This window comes from Rhinichthys klamathensis, unplaced genomic scaffold (assembly GCF_029890125.1).
Source record: "Rhinichthys klamathensis goyatoka isolate OS25496 unplaced genomic scaffold, OSU_Roscu_1.1 h1tg000157l_1, whole genome shotgun sequence".
In the NCBI taxonomy this organism is placed as follows: domain Eukaryota; kingdom Metazoa; phylum Chordata; class Actinopteri; order Cypriniformes; family Leuciscidae; genus Rhinichthys; species Rhinichthys klamathensis.
Window position 1 is genome coordinate 5,611,520 of NW_026606692.1, and position 21,275 is coordinate 5,632,794.

Below are 21,275 nucleotides of genomic sequence, written 5' to 3' on the forward strand. Positions count from 1 at the left end.
ATGTCATCAAATTCATTTGTGTGAGTCTCTCTGGACTCTAACAGTAGACCAGTGCAGTCTTTAAAATCAGGAAAAAGAGTCAATGCTGGAAAAGAATCATCAACAACTGGTTGACATTGTCCATTACAGTAGTCTTTTATCAAGGATAATTCAGTCTTTGTGAGTTCACGCTTCCAATTGCTGAGCATTTGATCTATGATCCTTATCGATCTGATTCCAACATGAGAGGCTAGACCTGCAGTGTCGATCAAATTTGGTCCACACAGATCAACCACATGTCTCAGTGTAACAACCCCAGCTGAACAGAACAACTGCATAACGAAGGGTCCTGTTATGTGTTCCACGTTGAAACGAATGCCATTCACCACTGGCTCATTCAACAGCCATGACAGGGACTCGCAGCTTGCCACTCTCTTTTTATAGAACATCCCCCACACAGTGAACAGTCCATGGTAAAACTTTGGAAGGTTACACAGTTTTTTAGCACTCAGGTCCATTAAAAACAAAGGCTCAGCAAGACCCAAATTCCCGCCTCGGATCAATATGGTTCTGGCTAAGGGTCTCCAGACAAGGTTTGCAGGCCCAACAAGAAGTCTCTGGATGAAACGGAGTCGGAAAGCGGCGCCCCTACTGGCGAGATGAATGAGTCCCTGCCCTCCTTCCTCCTTTGGCAAAAACAGTACACTCCCAGAAAAAGTCCACCAACACTGCCTGTATCTTGGCCAGCAGTTGTGCAGGAGGGTCTACACATGATATACGGTGCCACAGCATTGATGACACTAAATTGTTGATCACAAGTGTTCGACCCCTAAAAGACATGTGTGGCAAGATCCATTTCCATTTCTTGAGACGTCCTTCAACTTTTTCTAAAATATTGTCCCAATTTTTACACAGAAAAGTATCATCTCCAAGATAAACACCAAGATATTTAAACCACCCTTGTTCCAAATTAACCCGGCAGGTAAAGCAAGTTTTCTGCTTAACTCGTTACTGATTGTCACAGCTTCACTTTTTCCCCAGTTAATTTTGGCAGATGACAATACGCCAAAACCATTAATATTTTCTACAAGGGTTTCTATATCTTCCTGTTTTTTACAATGACAACAACATCATCGGCATAAGCAGATAATTTAAAAATGGTTTCACATCCAGGAAGGTTTACACCGACAAGAGATTTTCTTAATTTGTGCAAAAGAGGCTCTATGGCTAAGGAGTACAACATGCCAGATAATGAACATCCTTGTCTGACCCCCCTATGAACTTTAAAAGGAGCACTCAAACCACCGTTGATCTTTAAAATACTCTCAATGTCACTATACAAGTCTCGAACCATGTTTACTAGGCCAGAGCTGAACCCAAACGCATCTAACGTTTGCCACAAATACTGGTGTTCGACTCTGTCAAATGCCTTTTCTTGGTCAATTGAAATCAGACAAATTTCGCAACCCAATGAATCTGAGAGGTCTAAAACATCACGAATTAAAATAATATTATCAGATATCAACCTATTGGGTATACAATAAGTCTGGTCAACATGAATGACATTCTCCATAACGTTTTTCAGTCTCATTGCCAAAACCTTTGACAAAAGTTTGTAATCCGTGCAGAGCAGAGCAACCGGCCTCCAGTTCTTTATCTCTTGTAAATCCCCTTTTTTGGGGAGAAGAGTGAGGATTGCTCTCCTGCAACTCAAAGGTAAATGTTCTTTTCTTAAACTGTCTCTGAGAACAAGCAACAAGTCTTTGCCAATCACAGGCCAGAAAACTTTATAAAAATCCACAGGAAGTCCATCAATGCCTGGAGATTTACCGCTTTCTAGACTCTGCAACGCAGAATATAGTTTGTCAGCGGAGATCGGTGCATCCAACTCCATGTTAGCCTCCTCAAAAACCTTAGGTAAGCCTTCATAGAAAGACTGCGCCACCACTGGTCTCTCTTGAAACTCAATCTTGAAGAGATTCTCATAAAAATCAACTGCAGATTTACGAATGTCCACAGACTCTTGCAGCAATTGTCCAGTGCTGGACCGCAGAGAGTGCATAAGCCTCTTTTGTCCATTTTTTCGTTCAAGGCCAAAAAAGAAATGAGAAGGTGCATCCATTTTGGCAATATTTTGATAACGTGAGCCAACCAGAGCACCTTGAGCAGAGAAACCCAACAGGTTAGATAGAGCTGACTTTTTCGTTTTCAGAACTTTAAAATGTTCTCCTTCTCTTGTTGAGTCTGCCAAATCTTGCAGCTTCTCTATTTCACTCTCCAAAGTTTTCATAGATCTAGTCATGTCCTTTGTGACATTGAGAGTATACTGTAGGCACAGCTGTTTTATATTGACCTTCCCTATGTCCCACCACTGTTGTAATGAATTGTATTCAGATTTTTCTTTTGTGTAACCACTCCAGAAATACTTAAAAGCATCTTTAAAAGTGTTATCAGAAAGCAAGGATATATTAAAATGCCAATAGGCACTTTTACATTTCACATCCTTAACAAAGATAGCAACTTGTACGAGGCAATGATCTGAAATACCAATTGGGTGTATTGAACAACCTTTAAGAACATTACTCTGATGTTTGAAACAGTAAACTCTATCAAGCCTAGCCAAAGACAAAGAATTATCTTTAAAGGATAATTCCGGTATTTAACACTTTGAGTCTATTTTGTAGTTTGTTTTGGATGAACTAGAGTGGTGGACTTAGAAATTGACGATGGGTCCTGTCTCGACTTTTTTTGACTATTTTAGAATCGCCTCTGACCGCTTCAGAGTGGATGTCTATGGGCATGCTCAAACATGTCCTTAAAACAACCCTTAACGTTCGTTTTCAAAACTGTGCAACTCACCGAGTGGTTAGTGGTGTTTGTTGATGATTAGAAACAAATATATCGGCGCAATGTATGCTTTCAATCCGTGTTATTTGCTATAGTGGAACTATTTTTTCAGATACCTCACACCCGCATATAAACTTCCGCTCGATATTTGAGTCTGAAGCGTTAACACACTCCCGACCACTTGATGGCGACAACCACTTTGCCGCAGTTGCTCAGCTCACGCTAGCCTTCTGAGAGACGGAGAACCGAGCGAAAAGACTACAACCAAATGTAAACAGACCCCTTTCCGTTTCCGGTAGCGCAGTAATATCAACGAGCACTGAGACCTCCAGCAGACATCAATGCGATTTTAAAAAATGGCAAATAAAAACACGACAGAAACTGTATTTCGCTACGCTACTTGTTTTGGAACATCAACGAACACCACTAACCACTCTGTGAGTTGCACAGTTTTGAAAACGAGCGTTAAGGGTTGTTTTAAGGACATGTTTAAGCATGCCCATAGACATCCACTCTGAAGCACTCAGAGGCGATTCTAAAATAGTCAAAAAGTCGAGACAGGACCCATCGTCAAAATTTCTAAGTCCACCACTCTAGTTCATCCAAAACAAACTACAAAATAGACTCAACGTGTTAAATACCGGAATTATCCTTTAACAGAAGTCCAAGTATACTGACGCTGAGTGGTATGAAAAAACCTCCAAACATCACATAAATCATTCATCTCAATTACTTTTACAAGACAATTCTTACTGGCTCCATGTGGTTCTGGGTGGTTTCTGTCTAGAGCTGCATTCTCAGTGCAGTTAAAATCCCCTCCCAGGAACATGTATCCATCAGTGCTACAGTTGCTTATTACATCGTTTAAGAATGTTTAAAAAGACCACCCTTTCTGGGCCTACAGTAGGAGCATAAACATTGATGAAAGTCATTTTTACACTTCCAAATACAGCTTGTATTTTTAACAAGCGACCTGCAATGATTTCCTCAGTAACACAAGAGATAGGTAAAAAATCTCTAGAAAACAAGATACCCACTCCACCACTGTTGCTACACTTATGACTGAGAAAAACTTCCCCATCCCAATCTTTCTTCCACACGATTTCATTTTCAGCTGTGCTATGTGTGTCTTGTAAAAAAATTACATTTAGTTTTTTAACTTTAAACAAACTAATGAGAGAAACTCTCTTCACATCCTCTCTGGCGCCATTAACGTTTAAAGAACCCAACTTTATGTCACACATAGTAAATGCTAAGTTGCATTTAAACAGAACAGAGAGGTTAACACAAACAAAGAAAAAGAAAAACAAAAGACACTTAACCATCATTAACTAATTGTGCTCTCGCTTTTATAAGAAATTTTTTTTTAAACGAAAAATTACTTGATCTGTAAAGGTCAGTTGGCCAGGGTTTTCTGTATTTTTCATGAACAATTTGACTGGTTAAAATTGATGAGTTTTTCCCAGATTTAAAGTTGTTCATTGATTCAATCTCAAACCTTTGGTTCTTTGTAAAAAGGACTGAATTTTTGTGAAAGAGTAAGCACTCTCCACATCCATTTGTGTGTCTCCACTAACATCACTTTCAGACTCTTGCGTGTTCATCAACACATCATCTGACTGAGAAGAAAAGCTCATTGGATTCGTTTTTGTCACTTTAGCAGTTTGTTCAGTGATTGATTTAATTTCTGGATTTTTCCTCTTGGTTGACAGTTTGGAGATTTCAGCATCCAACAAAACATCTTCCTCATTAAACAACACTGACTCAGCTACTCTAGTCGCGGTTTGACCAACATTTAGATCCTCGTTTAAACCATTTTGTGCGTTTTGATCACTCGCTACATTTTCTGTCTGCTCATTCTCCTGATCGCTAACATCTCGGTTTTCTTCCTGCACAGTTCTCTGCGGTTCGCCAGGTAAAGAGGCCCCGCTTTCGGCCCGAATGGGCGGCGGATCCGCTGTGTTAACAGCGCGCGTCTCCCCTGCTCTCTCTGGGCACGAGCGAATCAGATGCCCTACAGTCCCACACCCAAAGCATTTCATCGTCTCTGATGTTACATGCACAGTGTAGTCAAAGTCATCAACCTTAAACTTAAACATTAGATTTAACTCTTCATTTCTCTTTTTAAGAATCATGTGTACATGTCTCCTAAAAGACACAACGTGTTTGAGATGAGGCGACTTGCAGCTGATAGGAATCATCTTTATTAGAGTCACTAGACAGAGAGAGAGAGAGAGAGAGAGAGAGAGAGAGAGAGAGAGAGAGGCCACACACAACCTGAAATATAATATTGGATTGGTTAGATACATTTCAGAAAAATAACTACTTGTGTTATTACATTAAGTTGACCATTATCCCATAAACTATGCAGAAGTTTTTAATGAGTGATTAGAATTTTGTAAATATTTTTTAAAAAGTTATGAGGGAGTGGAAATGACTGGGTGTTGTGGAAATGACAATGAATGGACGTCCATGTAGAAAAACAGAAGACATTTATTTGAAACCTTCTGAAGCAGACAATTCCATTTAACAAATCATTAGTCTCATTAGTCATTAGTCAGTTTGGTTCCATAAGTTACAGTCTTACTGTAAACAACTTTGACCACAAATAGTTACATGAAAAATGTAAGTTACGCATAAATTGTGATTGTAAAATTGTAACATTCTTGGTTAGATGAACACTGTTTTGAATTTTGGAATACTTAAAAAAACACCTAAACTTTAGTCATGTCAATGCATTCTAACATGAACTATAAAGCATCTTGAGCATGCACACGCTGTGTGTGAGTGAGTTTGGTATTGTAAAATTCTAATCGATCTCTTAGATGAACACTGTTCTGAAGAGAACATTTAAAAGACACCTTAAACATAACATGAACTGTAAAGCATCCTGATCATGATGGCTGTGCATGCATGAGAGAGAGAAAGAGAGAGAGAGAGAGAGGGGCAATGTGATTCAAGGCCAAATCTTGCAGATTTCTTTCCAAACTTCCGTCTTAATCTCCTTGTGCCGTTTTGTCACTGGTAGTACAGGCTCATGGATGAGGCCTATATCCATGGTTTGGATATATCTCCTGATAATTCCTTTGATTGGTTCTCCATTGTCTCTTTATTTTGCGTTTTTCTCGCTTTGACAAATCTGCAATTGGCTTTACAACCCCTCTTTCTTTTTTCATCATGTATCTCTCCCTGTCTCTCTTCAGTCGCTCTTTATATTTGACAGGGTCCACTTTTAGTCTGGCCCTATAGGACTGAGACCTTTCTGCAGTTGACTTCCGCGGTATCTTAAAAATAGATGAAAAGGCATTTCAACAAATATATATATTTGAATAAATACATTAGCATTGTACATTTCAATAAATAAAATATATGTAGCTACACAATCTATCAATTGCACCTTGTAAGCATAAATGTTGTTTCCACCTCACCTTTGTCTTTTCCACCCAAGAAGGTAATGTGTTGGAAATGATGGTGGTGGAAATGACAATCCTGCAGTATTTTGTAAAAAAAATCCAAGCTAGTATTACAGATTAGCTATGAATTGGTAGCTAGCATTGCATGCATGCAAAATGCATCTATTTATGTTAAGAAATCTATTTATTTACAAACTCAATTGATGTTACGCCATGTTTGGAAATGACATACAATACAAATATTTTCATTTCAAGCAATATTTACCTTGAGTTTTCTTCTCCAAGTTGGTGAAGAAATTCAAAATCTCCTCCATGTCAGACATGTGCTGTGATGTCATTGTTCAACTGCATAGAAACTACCCAAACAATCTTTCAAAACAACTTTTTAAAAGGGACATTACAGCGTTGTGGTGGAAATGACGGCAATACTGTGGGACAACTGCATTTTGTATATAAAGTCACATTAATATTGGTCTTACCTTAAATACCACAAATATGTTTTGATTATTTTACTGATACTTTATTCAGTCATATAAAAAAAAAAAAAAAAGATAAATAATTTTTTTACACTTCTTTTTCATTATTGAAGATCAGAAGTCTGGGTGTGGGACAAACACAAAACAGCAATATTTGCATCTATAATGATGTTTAAAAAGGTGAAAAAATCATCGTAGACTACCGGTAAAAAGTTCCTAAAGTACTTTCATTGTAAAGTTAACTATGAAAGTGTGAATTTTTCAAAATGTAATGTTTTTTATAAAATATGATCAAAGGACATGAAAGCGCCCATAGTCTATGAATTGCCCGGGTACAGATTACAAAAACGGAAGGCACGGTTTACAAATCTGAGAGCACGGATTAGGAACCCATGGGTACGGTTTATTAATCCATGGGCACGATTTGTTAAACCGAGGGTGAACAGTTTGAGAATTTGTGAGTACGGATTATAAACTGAGCGGACGCATTGCAAAACCGTCGCCACTGATTGTTTTTTTTTTATCTCACAGGTGACTTCCCGGGCTCCGTACTACGCAAGTCCGTCAAGCAAAAAAAATAAATTAATGTACTACTGTATGTTTGAGATATCATGTTTTCATGAAGGTTGACAATGTAGGGATTCTAGGGGATGTAGGGGATTCTAGGGAATACCAGGACATGACACACCAAAAATCACGCTCATTTACATACACACACACACACACACACACACACGTGTGCATTCAGGTTTAAGTCCCCACCGGGATAGAAAAACATGTACACACCAAGCGGCAACATTCTAATCTGAAAAATGAAGCCTACCCGGAAGTGCGAAAAACTGCAATACACCGAAAATCCGCTAGGGGCAGGTGCCAAAAGGGAGCAAATGTCCATAGACTCCATGTTAAAATGTCAGTTTTCACAGCATAAATTCATGTTTTTACAGGTTGGTCCCATGGACTTTTATTGTATTTTTCGATAGGTTCCGAGTGCCTGACAACTGTGAGGGGGGTGAATTTTTTTCTAACTCGTTAGTTTAGATCGTATTTAGATATAAAATGTATGACAAATAAGGGCGTGGTTAACTTTGATTGACAGCTTGATTGACAGCTGATAACGTGCTGCGCTTAGTGGAATTCCTGAAATTTGATGTCTCGGCCATGATCTGACACAACACATCATACCACCTCTGTATCCTTTCTAACATTTGTATTGAAATATCGTACACAAAATTGGTTGCTCTGCTATAAACTACACTAACTGACACTGTAGGAGGACTTCGCTTCATTTTTTCCGGTACATTAAGTGACATTCCACTACTATTTCACGTAGTTAGCACTATTTAGCGTCAATGTTTGTGGGCAGTGGCACTGCAACAGTTAGCATTAAATCGCCTCAGATAAGATAGCGTCCGAGGTAACACTGTAAATGCGTCTGCCAAATGAATAAATGTAACATAACATTTAAAATATTCCTACATAGGCTTTATAAAATAAAATGTCACAACCCGTCTCTTTTTGTGAGACCAAAGATCGCCCGTTAGATATACACAAGACGAATTATATCTCATGTTCAACCACTAGACTAGAGACATCAGAGCCAGCGGCACACGTCAGAAGCTCTAGCCGATGGAGGGCAGGCTGTTCCAGGGGGGGTACATGAGCGCTGAGCGCGCGCTGATCCCTGGATCTCAACTCCGAAAACGTCAGATCAAATTTTTAAATAGGCGCTATCTTTATAAATAAACCACAGATTTTGGCTTTAAACAACTACATTGTCGACTTAAAAACTATTAAAACTACATTTCGTGACACAATAACAGTAGTATTTTTAAATTTCGCGGCTTTTCTCCTCTGAACGTTACGATTACTATTTATATCATGACCAAATACAACCAGAAACAAATGTTCAGTCTTGCTTGTGAAAGATAATTCATCAAGACTTGTTTTCAATTGTGTGGCGATTTGTACAGCCCCAAGCAGGCACGAAACTCATATGGGTTGGCCAGAAGGTGGGCGGGGTTAGGATTTCCCAAGATGGCGCCGCCCATACCCCCCATAAACGGCTTCAAAACCGTTCTTCAGAAAGTCTATGGGTGACGTCACAGACGCTTTGTCCATATTTTTTACAGTCTATGGTACACACTCACACATTGCATAGATACTTCATTATTTAATCACACTGGCTTCACAGCAGGTTGTGTTGGCTGTAGTCAGATGAATTAAGCTGTTTTTTTATGTACCAGTGATCAATCTGCTACATTGTACAGCTGAAAAAAGTAAACTAGGCATGTTTAACAAGATTTCATCTTAATTAGTTTTTCTGAATTTTTCATTTTTTTTTTCTTGTCTACTTTTAAGTTCCATTTATTTGGTGCTTTGTTCAATCTTAAACCATTATTTTTTTTTATTATTAAGATGTCTGCACAAGAGTTAACTGTAATCTGGGCAAACATTAAACTTTGCTGAACTTTGTCTTGCTTTGGTCTACACTGGAAGTGTTCTGTTTGCTCTGCTAAACTATAACTACTAAAACTAAAACTGAAACTAAATAAAATAAAAACTAAATAGAAATGTGTTTGCAAAATAAAAACTAAACTGAAACTAACAATACCATTAATGAAACTAACTAAAACTAACTAAAATTGAAAATTTTATTGAAATAAAAACTAATTTAAAAAAGCAAAACTATAATAACCTTGGGTCTACAAACCGGAAGGTTGGTGGTTCCATCCCCGGTTCCACCTGAAGTGTCGAGGTGTCCATGAGCAAGACACCCAACCCCAGCTGCTCCCGATGAGCTGGATGGCGCCTTGCATGGCTGACACCGCCGTTGGTGTATGAATGAGTGAATGAATGGATGAATGAATGGGTGAATGTGAGGCAATATGTAAAGCGCTTTGGTGACCATGGGTCTGTTGAAAATGCTATATAAATGCAGTCCATTTACCATATCAATCCATTAATTCAGTTTGGCCATGCCTAATGTTGATTTAACAGTTACAATTTTTTTTTTAACAGAGTAATTCACGAACATACTTGCATAATAAATAATGAATATGCTTATAAAAATGGTTTCCTCATTTTGAGTGATTCAATAATATTTTATATATGCAATCTGAAAAATAAAAACTGGATTTCATTTGATGAGTCTAAGTGGTCAATAAAAAAAGTCACTTCTTGGCTGTTCGCAGTCAAAGTTGACCAACCACATAAAAAGGTTTTGTTGCTTTTACAGCTACAAAGCTGGGAGCACTAAATTATATTCAAAGTCACATTGTACAAATGCAAATACATTGCAGCCATTAACACCAGACAGAAGGAGATTCACATCACCATATGGAAAGAAGTGTAAATGGATGGAGAAGCATAGGCTGCTGTAAAGCTACGTCTTAGTTGGAGCTTATCTTGGCGAAAGCAGAGTACAAATCAGCATGAAGTTTTAACATCTACTCTCGTGTAATGGAAAAGAAGAAGATCTGGATATGTCCAGTGACTGCGGTGAATAGTGCTGCTGGCAACAAGGGAAAGACCTTGTGACAGACTGGAGAGACAGCTGACAGGAGGAAGGAGACTCCAATGGGGCTGGTAAGGGTTAGCTACCCTTGTCGGCAGTATCCAGCTCTGTTTTTACAGGATGCTGGAGACACCCGCCCAAGGCTTCTGAGAAATTAAAGAAATTAAATACCCCCCTAGAGTCTGCGAGAGCGGGGGCGGAAGATGACTCAATGTTGGACAACATGGTTAACGACTTTGGAATGGAAACGGATATGAGTATGGAGAGTACTTCACAAAAGACTAGTTCAGGATCTGCAGTTAGCAAAGACATTAAACTCCAAGCTTGTGTCTGTGGCTGGAGCAAGGCGACAACGGTCAGGGGTTTGAAGATTCATCAAGGGAAAATGAAATGCTTGAGGGAGAAGGGACAAGGGCCTCGCATTGATCAGTACTTCTTACGAAGTCAGTCAAGTCAGTCGAATGAAATCCAGCGACAGGAAGCAAACCACAGTTTGCAGGATATCAGCACCCCTGTCATAGAGGAGAGGAGGGTTTGCACAGTTAGTGATGAACATATTGATACTTGTGAACCCGGTCAGACTAACCAGCATAAGAGAGAAAAGAACCTCAACGGGCATAGGCCTGGAGTTAGATGGCCAACAGCTTGTGAGAAAACTGCATGGGACACGGTAAACACAGATCTATGCTTTGCATTGGAAAGATTAACTGGTACAGTTGAAAAGAAGCTGGATAAATTTGGGGACATCATTTACGCATATGGAAGTGAGAAGTTTGGTGTGGAAAAAAGGAAGGAAAAAGTACAAACTACTCCTGGAAAGTCTAGACGGCAGCAGAAAATTGAAGGGTTAGTTAGAGAAAGGAGACAGCTGAGGAAGCAATGGAAAAGAGCAGAACAAAGTCAGAAGGAGGGACTCAATCTCTTACAAAGGGCCATAAAAGATAAGCTTGCAACATTACGCAGAGCTGAGCGCCTACGGAAACGCTACAAAAAGAAGGAACGTGCGAGGGCTAATTTCTATAAAGACCCATTCAAATGCATAAAGAAGTTATTCACCAGTGAGAAGATTGGCACGTTAAAAGCATCTAGGGTTGAGCTGGAGAGATATTTGGAGGAAACACATACAGATGAAAAAACGCATGAGCCTTTATGTCAATTCCGTCAGACATCCCACCTATCAATCCACCAGAATACCAAATGGAGGTCTGTGCACCTAAGTGGAAAGAGGTAGAGCAGGCTGTGAGAAAGGCAAGGGCATTCAGAAAGGCATTCATTTCTCCACTGGCTTTTACCATGGCAATGGAAGTAATCATTTGGGCATCAAAATGGGTAGTAGGAGGAGAGTGCTTGGCTTCTGGGATGCGACTACCACCAATCAGAGCATACATGGATGACATGACAACCATAACTACAACAGTAGCCTGCACTAATCGGTTATTGGGTAAATTAACCGATAACATTGAATGGGCACGAATGCAATTTAAGCCCTCTAAATCAAGGAGCATCTCGATAATTAAAGGCAAAGTAGTAGATAAAACATTCTTCATTAATGGTGAGGCAATACCAACAGTTTCTGAGAAGCCAGTGAAGAGTCTTGGGGGATGGTACGATGAGGATCTAAAGGACACAGTTCGAGTGGGAGAAGTTGTTAGACGACAGGCAGTGGAAGGGTTGAAGAGCATAAACAGCTGCGCTCTACCTGGCAAACTAAAACTCTGGTGCTTTCAGTTTGGTCTACTGCCGAGGTTGCTGTGGCCACTGACTGTGTACGAGGTTTCTTTGACAACAGTGGATAAGCTGGAAGCTGGAAGTTCATACATCAGAAAATGGTTGGGAGTTCCACGCTGCCTCAGCAGAGTGGGACTTTATAGTAAAGGAATATTGCAGCTGCCAGTCAAGTGCGCCAAGGTCAGACTGGAAATTACCTTAGTTGAGTCACGCGACAAATGTGTAAGGGAGGTAGCACCTGTGTTAAAAACTGTAGAAAGTGGTCAGCAAAGAAATCTGTGGAAGATGCAAAGGCTGCCCTTCAAATTGGTGATATCGTGGGACAGGTACAGCATGGAAGAGGGGGTTTTGGGCTCAGTTTAGCTCCTCCTAAATGGCACAAGGCAGGCCCCAGCTCAAAGGAGGAAGCTCGTAGTCAACGAGGTGTGAAAGCAGGAGGAGAGGATGAGGTGTATAAAGGCCATTTCCCAGGCCAAGCAGGGAGAGTGGATGAAATGGGAGAGTGTGGAACAACGCAAGATGGGCTGGCAAGACCTTTGGTCAATGGAAGAGAGTAGGATCAGTTTCCTTATCAGGTCAACATATGATGTTCTGACATCACCACAGAACATAATTCAATTCAACCTCATTTCAATCAAAAAAAAAATCAATTTAACAAGCAATATAACAAACAATATATAAAAAGACAATCAATGTATTATTCACGTCTCTGTCCTCATCTTATTCCAAATACTACAAATTGCAACCTTTGTCTTCAATAACAAATGCACATTAATAAACAAATAATACTTAGCTATACTTTGTACAAAACACTATTGTATACTATAATGTATTTTGAAAGTATACTTTCAATGCATTGTTACAATGATCATTTCCAGAACACAGTTAAAATATACCTGAAATATATTTTTAATAAAGTGGCTATAAACTATTTCTAATAAACAAACTATTTTCACTTCAAGTATATTTTTAGAAAATATACTAAAGTACAATTATTTTAAAGTGTGTTAAAAGTTGTATTGTGAAAATAGGTAAAAGCATGATGCCAACATAATTTTAATATATTTAAAGATAGTAAAAAATTGTGTTAGTATAGTGCAATGTACTATTGAAAAATGGAATATATTTCAAATACAATAAAGTATACTTTTTTTTTACTAGGGAAGACTAGAAGTGCAACTTTTTTACTTAGAAGTGCAATAGCTCCACTAGGAATGGTGTCCATAACTATGGCAAAATAACGTGGGGTGACAGAAGCTTTATGTGAAGTTCTGTAAATTTTTGTTTTGATTTGACAGACAAAAAGAAGCCCTAAAAGAAAAGCTGGAAAACTTCTCACCGAGATCTCAAGATGTAAAGGACATCAAGATTCTGGTAGCTGGACAAATTGGAGCAGGAAAGTCCAGCTTTATTAACTCCATCAATAGTGCCTTTCAAGGACGGATCTCCGCTAGAGCGCTAGTGAATTCATCTGCTGGTGGTAGTCATAGTTTCACAAGAAATGTAAGCATTTGTCATCTATACGGTTTTCTAAAAGATCTAAAAATGTAAATTGACCTACTCTTGAGCATTGAACATTTTAGTTAATCAAATTAGGATTTCTTGGAAATTGTTTACAAATATTTATGCCTCTATATTTTTGGTTTTCACTAGCTCAAAGGATTCACCATCAGAAATGAGACAAAATCTTTGCCGTTCGTCTTCAAGGACGTAATGGGCTTAGAAGCTGATGCATTGGCTGGGTCAAAAACAGAGGACATCATCAATGCTGTATTTGGCCACGTGAATGACGGCTATAAAGTAATAAACCACTACATTAACATTTTAACAAAATTTGTGTGTGTGCAATAGGTTTGACGCTTAACATATTTTGCTGAATTTCCAATCTTAGTTCAATGAGGAGCAGGCACTCACTCATAAGGATCAACATTACACCGATAACCCTACCCTCTCCGATCAGATTTTCTGCCTGGTGTACGTCGTAGCCGCAAATGCAGTCCAATTCACAGATGATAAACTTATTGACAAGTTGAAGATCATCCGCCAGGCAATCAGTGATAAGGGTAAATCTGACCCCTGAATATTCGATTATGATTTTCATTCATGAGTTCACATACATGAGAGAGAAGTGGGCATAAAGTGGGTTGGGGTTTGTGTTTTTTTTTTTTTCAATGCGTAGGTGGACAAAATCCTGCTTAATTATTTTTATGACCCAGACAATATATGTGGGTCAGTTATGTATATATGTACAACAAATTGCCATGTACTCAATTTTTTGAGGACAAAAACTTGTTTTAGAACCTGTATTGCCTCTGCATTTGCTGTAGGGATTCCTCAAGTGATTGTCATGACCAAAGTGGATGAAGCATGTCCACTGGTCAACAAGGATCTAAGGAAGATCTACACTAGCAAGAAGATCAAAGAGAAGGTATGTGATGTCATCCAAAGACATACACATTTCAATTTTATATATTGCAACTATATATTGCCCATGTTGATCTGATTCTGTCTAATAGCCACATCTAATTTTCTGACCTAACATTCTGTTCCTGTCCAGATTCATATGTGCAGTGAAAAAATTGGTGTGCCATTGACAAACATCTTCCCAGTGAAGAACTACCATGATGAGATTGACACAGAGGATGACATTGATGCTCTGATACTAAAGGCACTTGAACAGATTGTTTATAATGCCAATGATAGATTGGTGGACAATGAAAGCTACTGACAAAAATCAAGCGTATAGCATCAGTTCTGGCTAGTCATGGTAGTCAAGCTCACATCAGCTGACTCTCAGCTGATCCACGTCTACCTATAGGGATACGAAGCATACCACTGTATTCATATAAGCTCTTTCAGTATTATCAGCAGCTATCTGCATACGCTGCATTGTGGATTAAAATCACTATAGAGGATTATGTTTTGTGTTTAATTAAAAGTTATAACTCACATTGGTTGTGGTTCTTTTTATAAACCTTTACTGTTGCTAGAGTATGTATTAGCCTAGAGAATGTGTGGAGAAATTTTTCGGATACTGCCGCCTGTAACCGGTAGGTGTGGTTAGGGAGTGGCTTGGCCTCGTAAGGGCAGCAAAGCAAGTGCATTCTGGGAGTTGTTGTCTTTCAGCCACATGAGTAAAAATACATTTTCTGCCTTTTCTCAGTCTAGAATGCTTCAATTTCAAAAATAATTTCACATTTCTACTATATAAATGACCACTATTAAGTACACATTCATCTTCCCAGAGCTGAAGTATCCCTTTAATGTCATGTCTCCAGCTATTTCCTCACATTTCCATGCAAAGCACCCCCGTTTGGTCCTTTCACTCTCCCAACATTGGAGAAGTATCTTTGTTGTGATGTCGATCCTCAGAATGCCCTTGTAGATTTACCCAGTAGTGCATCATTAACTGTTTACATCTAATATGCAGTGGCATTTCCCCCACCTCAACCTGAAGAGCAAACACAGGAGTTGTTTTTACAGTCCCACAGCAGAGTCTCAAGACTTGAGCTTGCACCACCTCCAACTTCTTTAAAGCAACACCAAGGAACTTTTCCTCTGCGGTCGCCCTACAGGTTGGAAGCGGAATTGTCCATTACCGCTGTCGTAAATAATTTAGCCTACCACAGCCTACTGTCGAACGCGCACGCTCGCTGTTTATCCAGCACCGGCTTTGGAATCAACAATGGCCACAGACAAGGTAGAGTATGATGCATGATTTTATGAAAGACTTCACAAACGAAGAAAAACTATGTATGCCAAAAAGCAGTCGAATTTTGTAGTTCTTTTTGTGCTTTTACACTTGGTATTCATCTTACTGATATGTTCGTTCCATGTTAACTTTTCATCAAACCACATACCCAAAAACCTAAAGACTTTTACTTGCTCTATCTTTTGTCCATACGTCTTTACCTGAGCATTGACCCCTCTCTTTTTAGTGAAGACTACTGTCTTAGTTGTTTCAATTGCAAACTTGAATCCCCATGCAATTGACCATCTTTCCACCACATTAATTGCCTCTTGTATTTTAAATTTAATATGAATAATGTTCTTTCCCCTTTTCCACAAGGCTCCGTCATCAGCAAATAGTGACTGTCTGATATCCCTCTGAACTTGAGAAAAAACATCATTAATCATAATGGAAAAGAGTAGGGCACTAATGACACTGCCCTGAGGAGTACCATTCTCTACCATATATCTTCCTGATACAGCTGTCCCAATGTATAATTCTCTTAAACAAGAATTCCTTAATCCAATTATATATCCTACCTGCTATTCCGATCATTTTTAATTTTCTAATTTCTTCTACTGCTCACCTGCTTCTTTATCTAAGCACAGAGTTTACCTACTACCCCTAGTGGTGAGGAGTGTACTTGCAGTTTAAACTAAGTAACGGGCTGGTGTCTGTTACACTAGTTTGCCCAGACTCGTTAAGATCAGAACAGAAATTTGATCCATATAGAAGAAGGGGGTCAAGGTAAAAAATGTGCAGGCTACAAGCTTTCCATATATTTTTGCATAAATTGCTATAATTTTTAACAGTTCATGTTAAGTTTTGGTGTTCGTTTTAGTAGCCTAGGCTAAATAGTTTACCAATTTACACAATGTTCTTAAAAACTATTATACAGAGCAGCAGCCCCACAGTTGACGATAGCTTGCTACTTTCAGCCTATGTGAAGTTTGTCAGTTGAGCACGAAAAAAATAATAATAAAGCGTTTCAGTGTTGTCTATTTTGGCATCGAATCTATTTTTTGCTGACGATTTGACAAAATATTGAGTTGACACAAACTATATATTGCACAGAATGAGCATAGTTATTAAGGTCCACAGAATGCAAAAATTATTGGTGGTGACCTCTTGACCTTGCCACGCCCAATTCCCCTCCCCCACCGAATCACCCAAGTTGTGCCCTACTGACCTTGACCACCCAGGCCGGTGTCACCTTTGACCCTGATTATCCTCCAGGGATGAAAATGACCTATGACCATTGGAAAATTGGAATGCCAATGCTGCCTATGACCTCCAGGGGAGAGTATGCCCTTTGATTCATTTTTGAAGATTTTGAGCTTGTTTTTGACTTGACTTAAAAAAAACTTGACTTAAACTTGAAGTATATTTTTTATTAATAAGGGTGCATTTAAATATAGGCCTGTTTTCAAAGAGAGAGAGAGAGAGAGAGAGAGAGAGCAACAATGAAACATTTAGAACCTGTGATGCCTCAGGCCGCCCCCGTTGATGGGATGCTTATAAGGTCACCTAAACACGACCATCACAGAAAACGGCATTTTTACATTTTCAAAAATAAATAAATAAAAATAAATCATTGAATACAATTTCTAAGCTCTTTTGCACGCACACTCACAAACACAGAGTTGGTTCCATAAAATTAACTAATCACTATTTTTAAATAAAATGATTATAAATAAAATATATAATTCAATGAATAATAACAAATATGTTAATTTAAACATAGTTTTAGCTAATATACATAAATACAAAATTATATATATACAGTATATATATATATATATATAAACACCATACATTTTCATAGAGCTGAAGTAGTTCTTTATACAATGATAAAAATAAAATTAAAGCTGCAAGCAGCATTTAGCGGTGTTCAAGCAGTTAAGGCATTTAAGATTTTTAACCACACAAGCATCAAAAGACATTAAGTTTTATGTAGCAAGCATTTAACCACTGACATCATAGATGGAATAGACCATGTTTTAGCATGATATACCATGTTCCAGTATGATTTACTATGAATCTAGCATAATTTACCATAGTTTACCATGATATAGCCTACCAAGTTCCAGTATGATTCACCATGATTTACCCTCTGCGTTCTAGCATGGTTTACCACAATTGAACACATTCCAGTATGATTTAATATGATTCTAGCATGATTTACCAGTTTACCATGATTTACCATGTTATAGGATGATTTATCATGATATACCACATTCTAGAATGATTTACCAGGATTGTAGTATGATTTACCATGTTTCATCACATTGCTTAGCCTGGCTCCGCCCTCCTACGTACTTCCGCTCAATTTTCATTTTCCTTCAGTACTAGGTCTGGGATAGTGCTGTAGTCTACAGCACTAGGTTTTCTCCAAGGGGGTAATCCATCAGCCGGAAGTTGAAGCCTCGCGGGAGCCGTCATTGTAGCAGAACTTCACCTGCTGTTAGCATTCCATTGACTCCCATTCATTTTGGCGTCACTTTGACAGCGAATAACTTTACATCTGAGGCGTCCAAAGACTTCATTTGTCAATTATTTATTTCTAAATAAACACGACAATGTATGAAAGGCTCCATTACTTTGTATCTCACGTTATGACCCCGTAGAAGCCATTTTTGTTCAAAACAGGCTAACGATTGCGTCATAACCAAGCGACTTTATGTCGCACAATAGAGACATTACCGTATAGACAGGAGGAGAAGCTCGCAGGCAATCTTTTACTGTCAATGAGGCAATCGGGGGGACATGGAGGCATAAAGTCAAGGGAGAAGCCCATAGATAGAGAGTCCATGAAAACAACGGGACAAAATATTTCAACAGCGTTTTTGAGGAATTAGGTGATTCAGATTTGTCTTGCCAGCGCTACTAGAAGATGTACAACTGTCAGACTGTCGTCACGCTCAGTTTGAGCCTGCGCAGTCGCTCAGCCATCAGACAGGAAGTGCAATAATCGGACTTCAGTTTTCTCCGTTGAAATTGTCACCGGGTGATTGAGTAAATGAGCGGCAGGTGTGGAGGGAGTGGTGATTGGGACACATGCTCCCAAAGTGGAGTATAAAAAAAGGGCCATTTTGAGGAGAGACAGGCAGAGACACGTCGAGTGAAGACACAGGGAGAGAGGCACAAAGGCAGCGGAGGGAAGCCGCGAATGAAAAGAATTTGTGGTATGTTTATTCCTCACAAAGTCTGGAGAACCCCAAGCCAGCGGCATGAAGGAACCCGGTGGAGATATGAGTGGAGGCTTAATTCACTGGGAGGTATTGTGGATTGCAGTGTCTAGTGTGGAAACAAGCACGTTTGAAGTCTCGAGTGTTTTACTGATTGCACGAGTGCGGTAAAGTCTAAATTCTACTTCCACTCGTAGTGTCAGCTGTTACTGATCCTCTGCTGTTCAGTCTCTGTCGCCAGGAATGAAGAATCACCAAGCCGGTGAGCGAATGATAAGCTACACTGTAAAAAATGATCGTGATTTTAACGGTAAAAGACTGTAAAAATGCTACAGTGCAAAACTGTTAATTGGTTAACAGAAAGTTTCCTTACTATATACGGTAAATAACTGTGATAGATCTAACGGTACATTTAATGTAATTTTACTGTAAAATACCGTTAAATTTACAGTCTTTGAAAGTGAAAAGAACAACTCATTGTATAATTTACAGTGAAAAAACGTAAATTGACATTCCCACAATTCCCTGCGTGACACTTCACATTTAATTTATTTTTGTTGAAATAACTATGTTTCTTCTTAGCTTTCTTAGTTCTTTTCTAATCAGTTGTACATTAGGGTTTTATGTTACATTTAATGTTGTTAAATTAATGTTTATTGTATTTTTTAAATTTCATGTGTGTTACCATTTTGGTGTTTAATGTTTGTGCGAATAACACTGTGCAGCTTCATTATAATAGTATTAACTTTCTTGATGAAGATTGCTTGTGATGAGCTTTGATTTATCATGTGACTCATCACTGCTGTGATGGTTGATGGTTGTCAGTGTATTACAATGGTAAAAAGCAGATATTAATACTTCAATAGGTTGGTAACTTATCATTATATCAGAAAATGAATTACGGTTTAATACTGTAAATTTTACGTTAAGTCTGTAAAACCAAAAACGTTGATACCGTATTTTTGACGGTAAAGTTCTGGTAACCACAGCTGCCAGTTTTTTTCCGTAAAAACAACGGGATTTTTTTTACAGTGTATGAGCTGTTACTGACCCTCTGATGTTCAGAGCTGGAGGAACCACTGAGCCGGTGAGCAAATGAGAAGCTAAGAGCTGTTGCTGATCCTCTGTTCAGTCTCTGTTGCCAGAAATGAAGAATCACTGAGCTGGTGAGCGAATGAGAAGCTATGAGCTGTTACTGACCCTCTGATGTTCAGAGCTGGAGGAACCATTGAGCCGGTGAGCAAATGAGAAGCTAAGAGCTGTTGCTGATCCTCTGTTGTTCAGTCTCTGTCGCCAGGAATGAAGAACCATTGAGCCAGTGAGCGAATGTGAAGCTAAGAGCTGTTGCTGATCCTCTGTTGTTCAGTCTCTGTCGCCAGAAATGAAGAACCATTGAGCCAGTGAGCGAATGTGAAGTTGTGAGCTGTTACTGACCCTCTGATGTTCAGAGCTGGAGGAACCATTGAGCCGGAATGAAGAATCACTGAGCCGGAATGAAGAACCATTGAGCCGGTGAGCGAATGTGAAGTTGGGAGCTGTTACTGACCCTCTGATGTTCAGAGCTGGAGGAACCACTGAGCTGGTGAGCGAATGTGAAGCTAAGAGCTGTTACTGACCCTCTGATGTTCAGAGCTGGAGGAACCACTGAGCTGGTGAGCGAATGAGAAGCTAAGAGCTGTTGCTGATCCTCTGTTGTTCAGTCTCTGTCACCAGGAATGAAGAATCACTGAGCCGGTGAGCGAATGAGAAGCTATGAGCTGTTACTGACCCTCTGATGTTCAGAGCTGGAGGAACCATTGAGCCGTCTCTGTCGCCAGGAATGGAGGAACCATTGAGCCCTCTCTGTCGCCAGGAATGGAGGAACCATTGAGCCGTCTCTGTCGCCAGGAAAGAACCACGGAGCCAACTTTTAAGACTTTTTATAATCCAATAAAGAAACATTGTGATTTATTTTAACCTCCTGTCTGCCTCATGTGTTTCCACGGTCTGCTCCTTGGGGCTGTCCGCTGGCGCTCACCCCGACCTGTGACAAAATCAATGGGGTCGCTGTGTCCATTTCTTTTACCGTCTATGGTTTTCTCCGATCAATTTTTTACCGGGCCAATCAGCGAACAGAGGGAGTGGCTGAGAACGATGACGTTGATGTCGTGCGTTATTTTGAGTTGTAGTTCAGTAATGGCAGTTTGAGAAAGTTGCAAGCGAAGCCATTCGGTCCGTTATGGCAACGCTGCCGAATATCAAGAAGTTAAAGCCGGAGCAAGAACAATCTTTGCTTAGTTTTGTTGGTGGCCATGATGTTGTGGCCCTCCTCCCCACAGAGTTCGGGAAAAGTTTGATTTTCCAGCTCGCTCCGTTAGTGGTGAATGAGTTGGCTAAGGCGAACGCTAGGCATACGTC

General features: G+C 39.4%; 1 protein-coding gene across 1 annotated transcript in view; it reads left to right on the plus strand.

The window, feature by feature from the left end:
- Window positions 1-14,753, plus strand: part of LOC130090965 (interferon-induced protein 44-like) — a 45,644-nt gene extending 30,891 nt beyond the window's left edge. The window contains exons 3-7 of the mRNA XM_056258610.1: window positions 13,259-13,463; window positions 13,614-13,760; window positions 13,852-14,023; window positions 14,288-14,388; window positions 14,518-14,753. Of these exons, the coding sequence (XP_056114585.1) occupies window positions 13,259-13,463; window positions 13,614-13,760; window positions 13,852-14,023; window positions 14,288-14,388; window positions 14,518-14,688 (796 nt within the window). The 3' untranslated portion in view covers window positions 14,689-14,753. The remainder of the gene's footprint in view (window positions 1-13,258; window positions 13,464-13,613; window positions 13,761-13,851; window positions 14,024-14,287; window positions 14,389-14,517) is intronic.
- The last annotated feature ends 6,522 nt before the right edge of the window (window positions 14,754-21,275 follow it).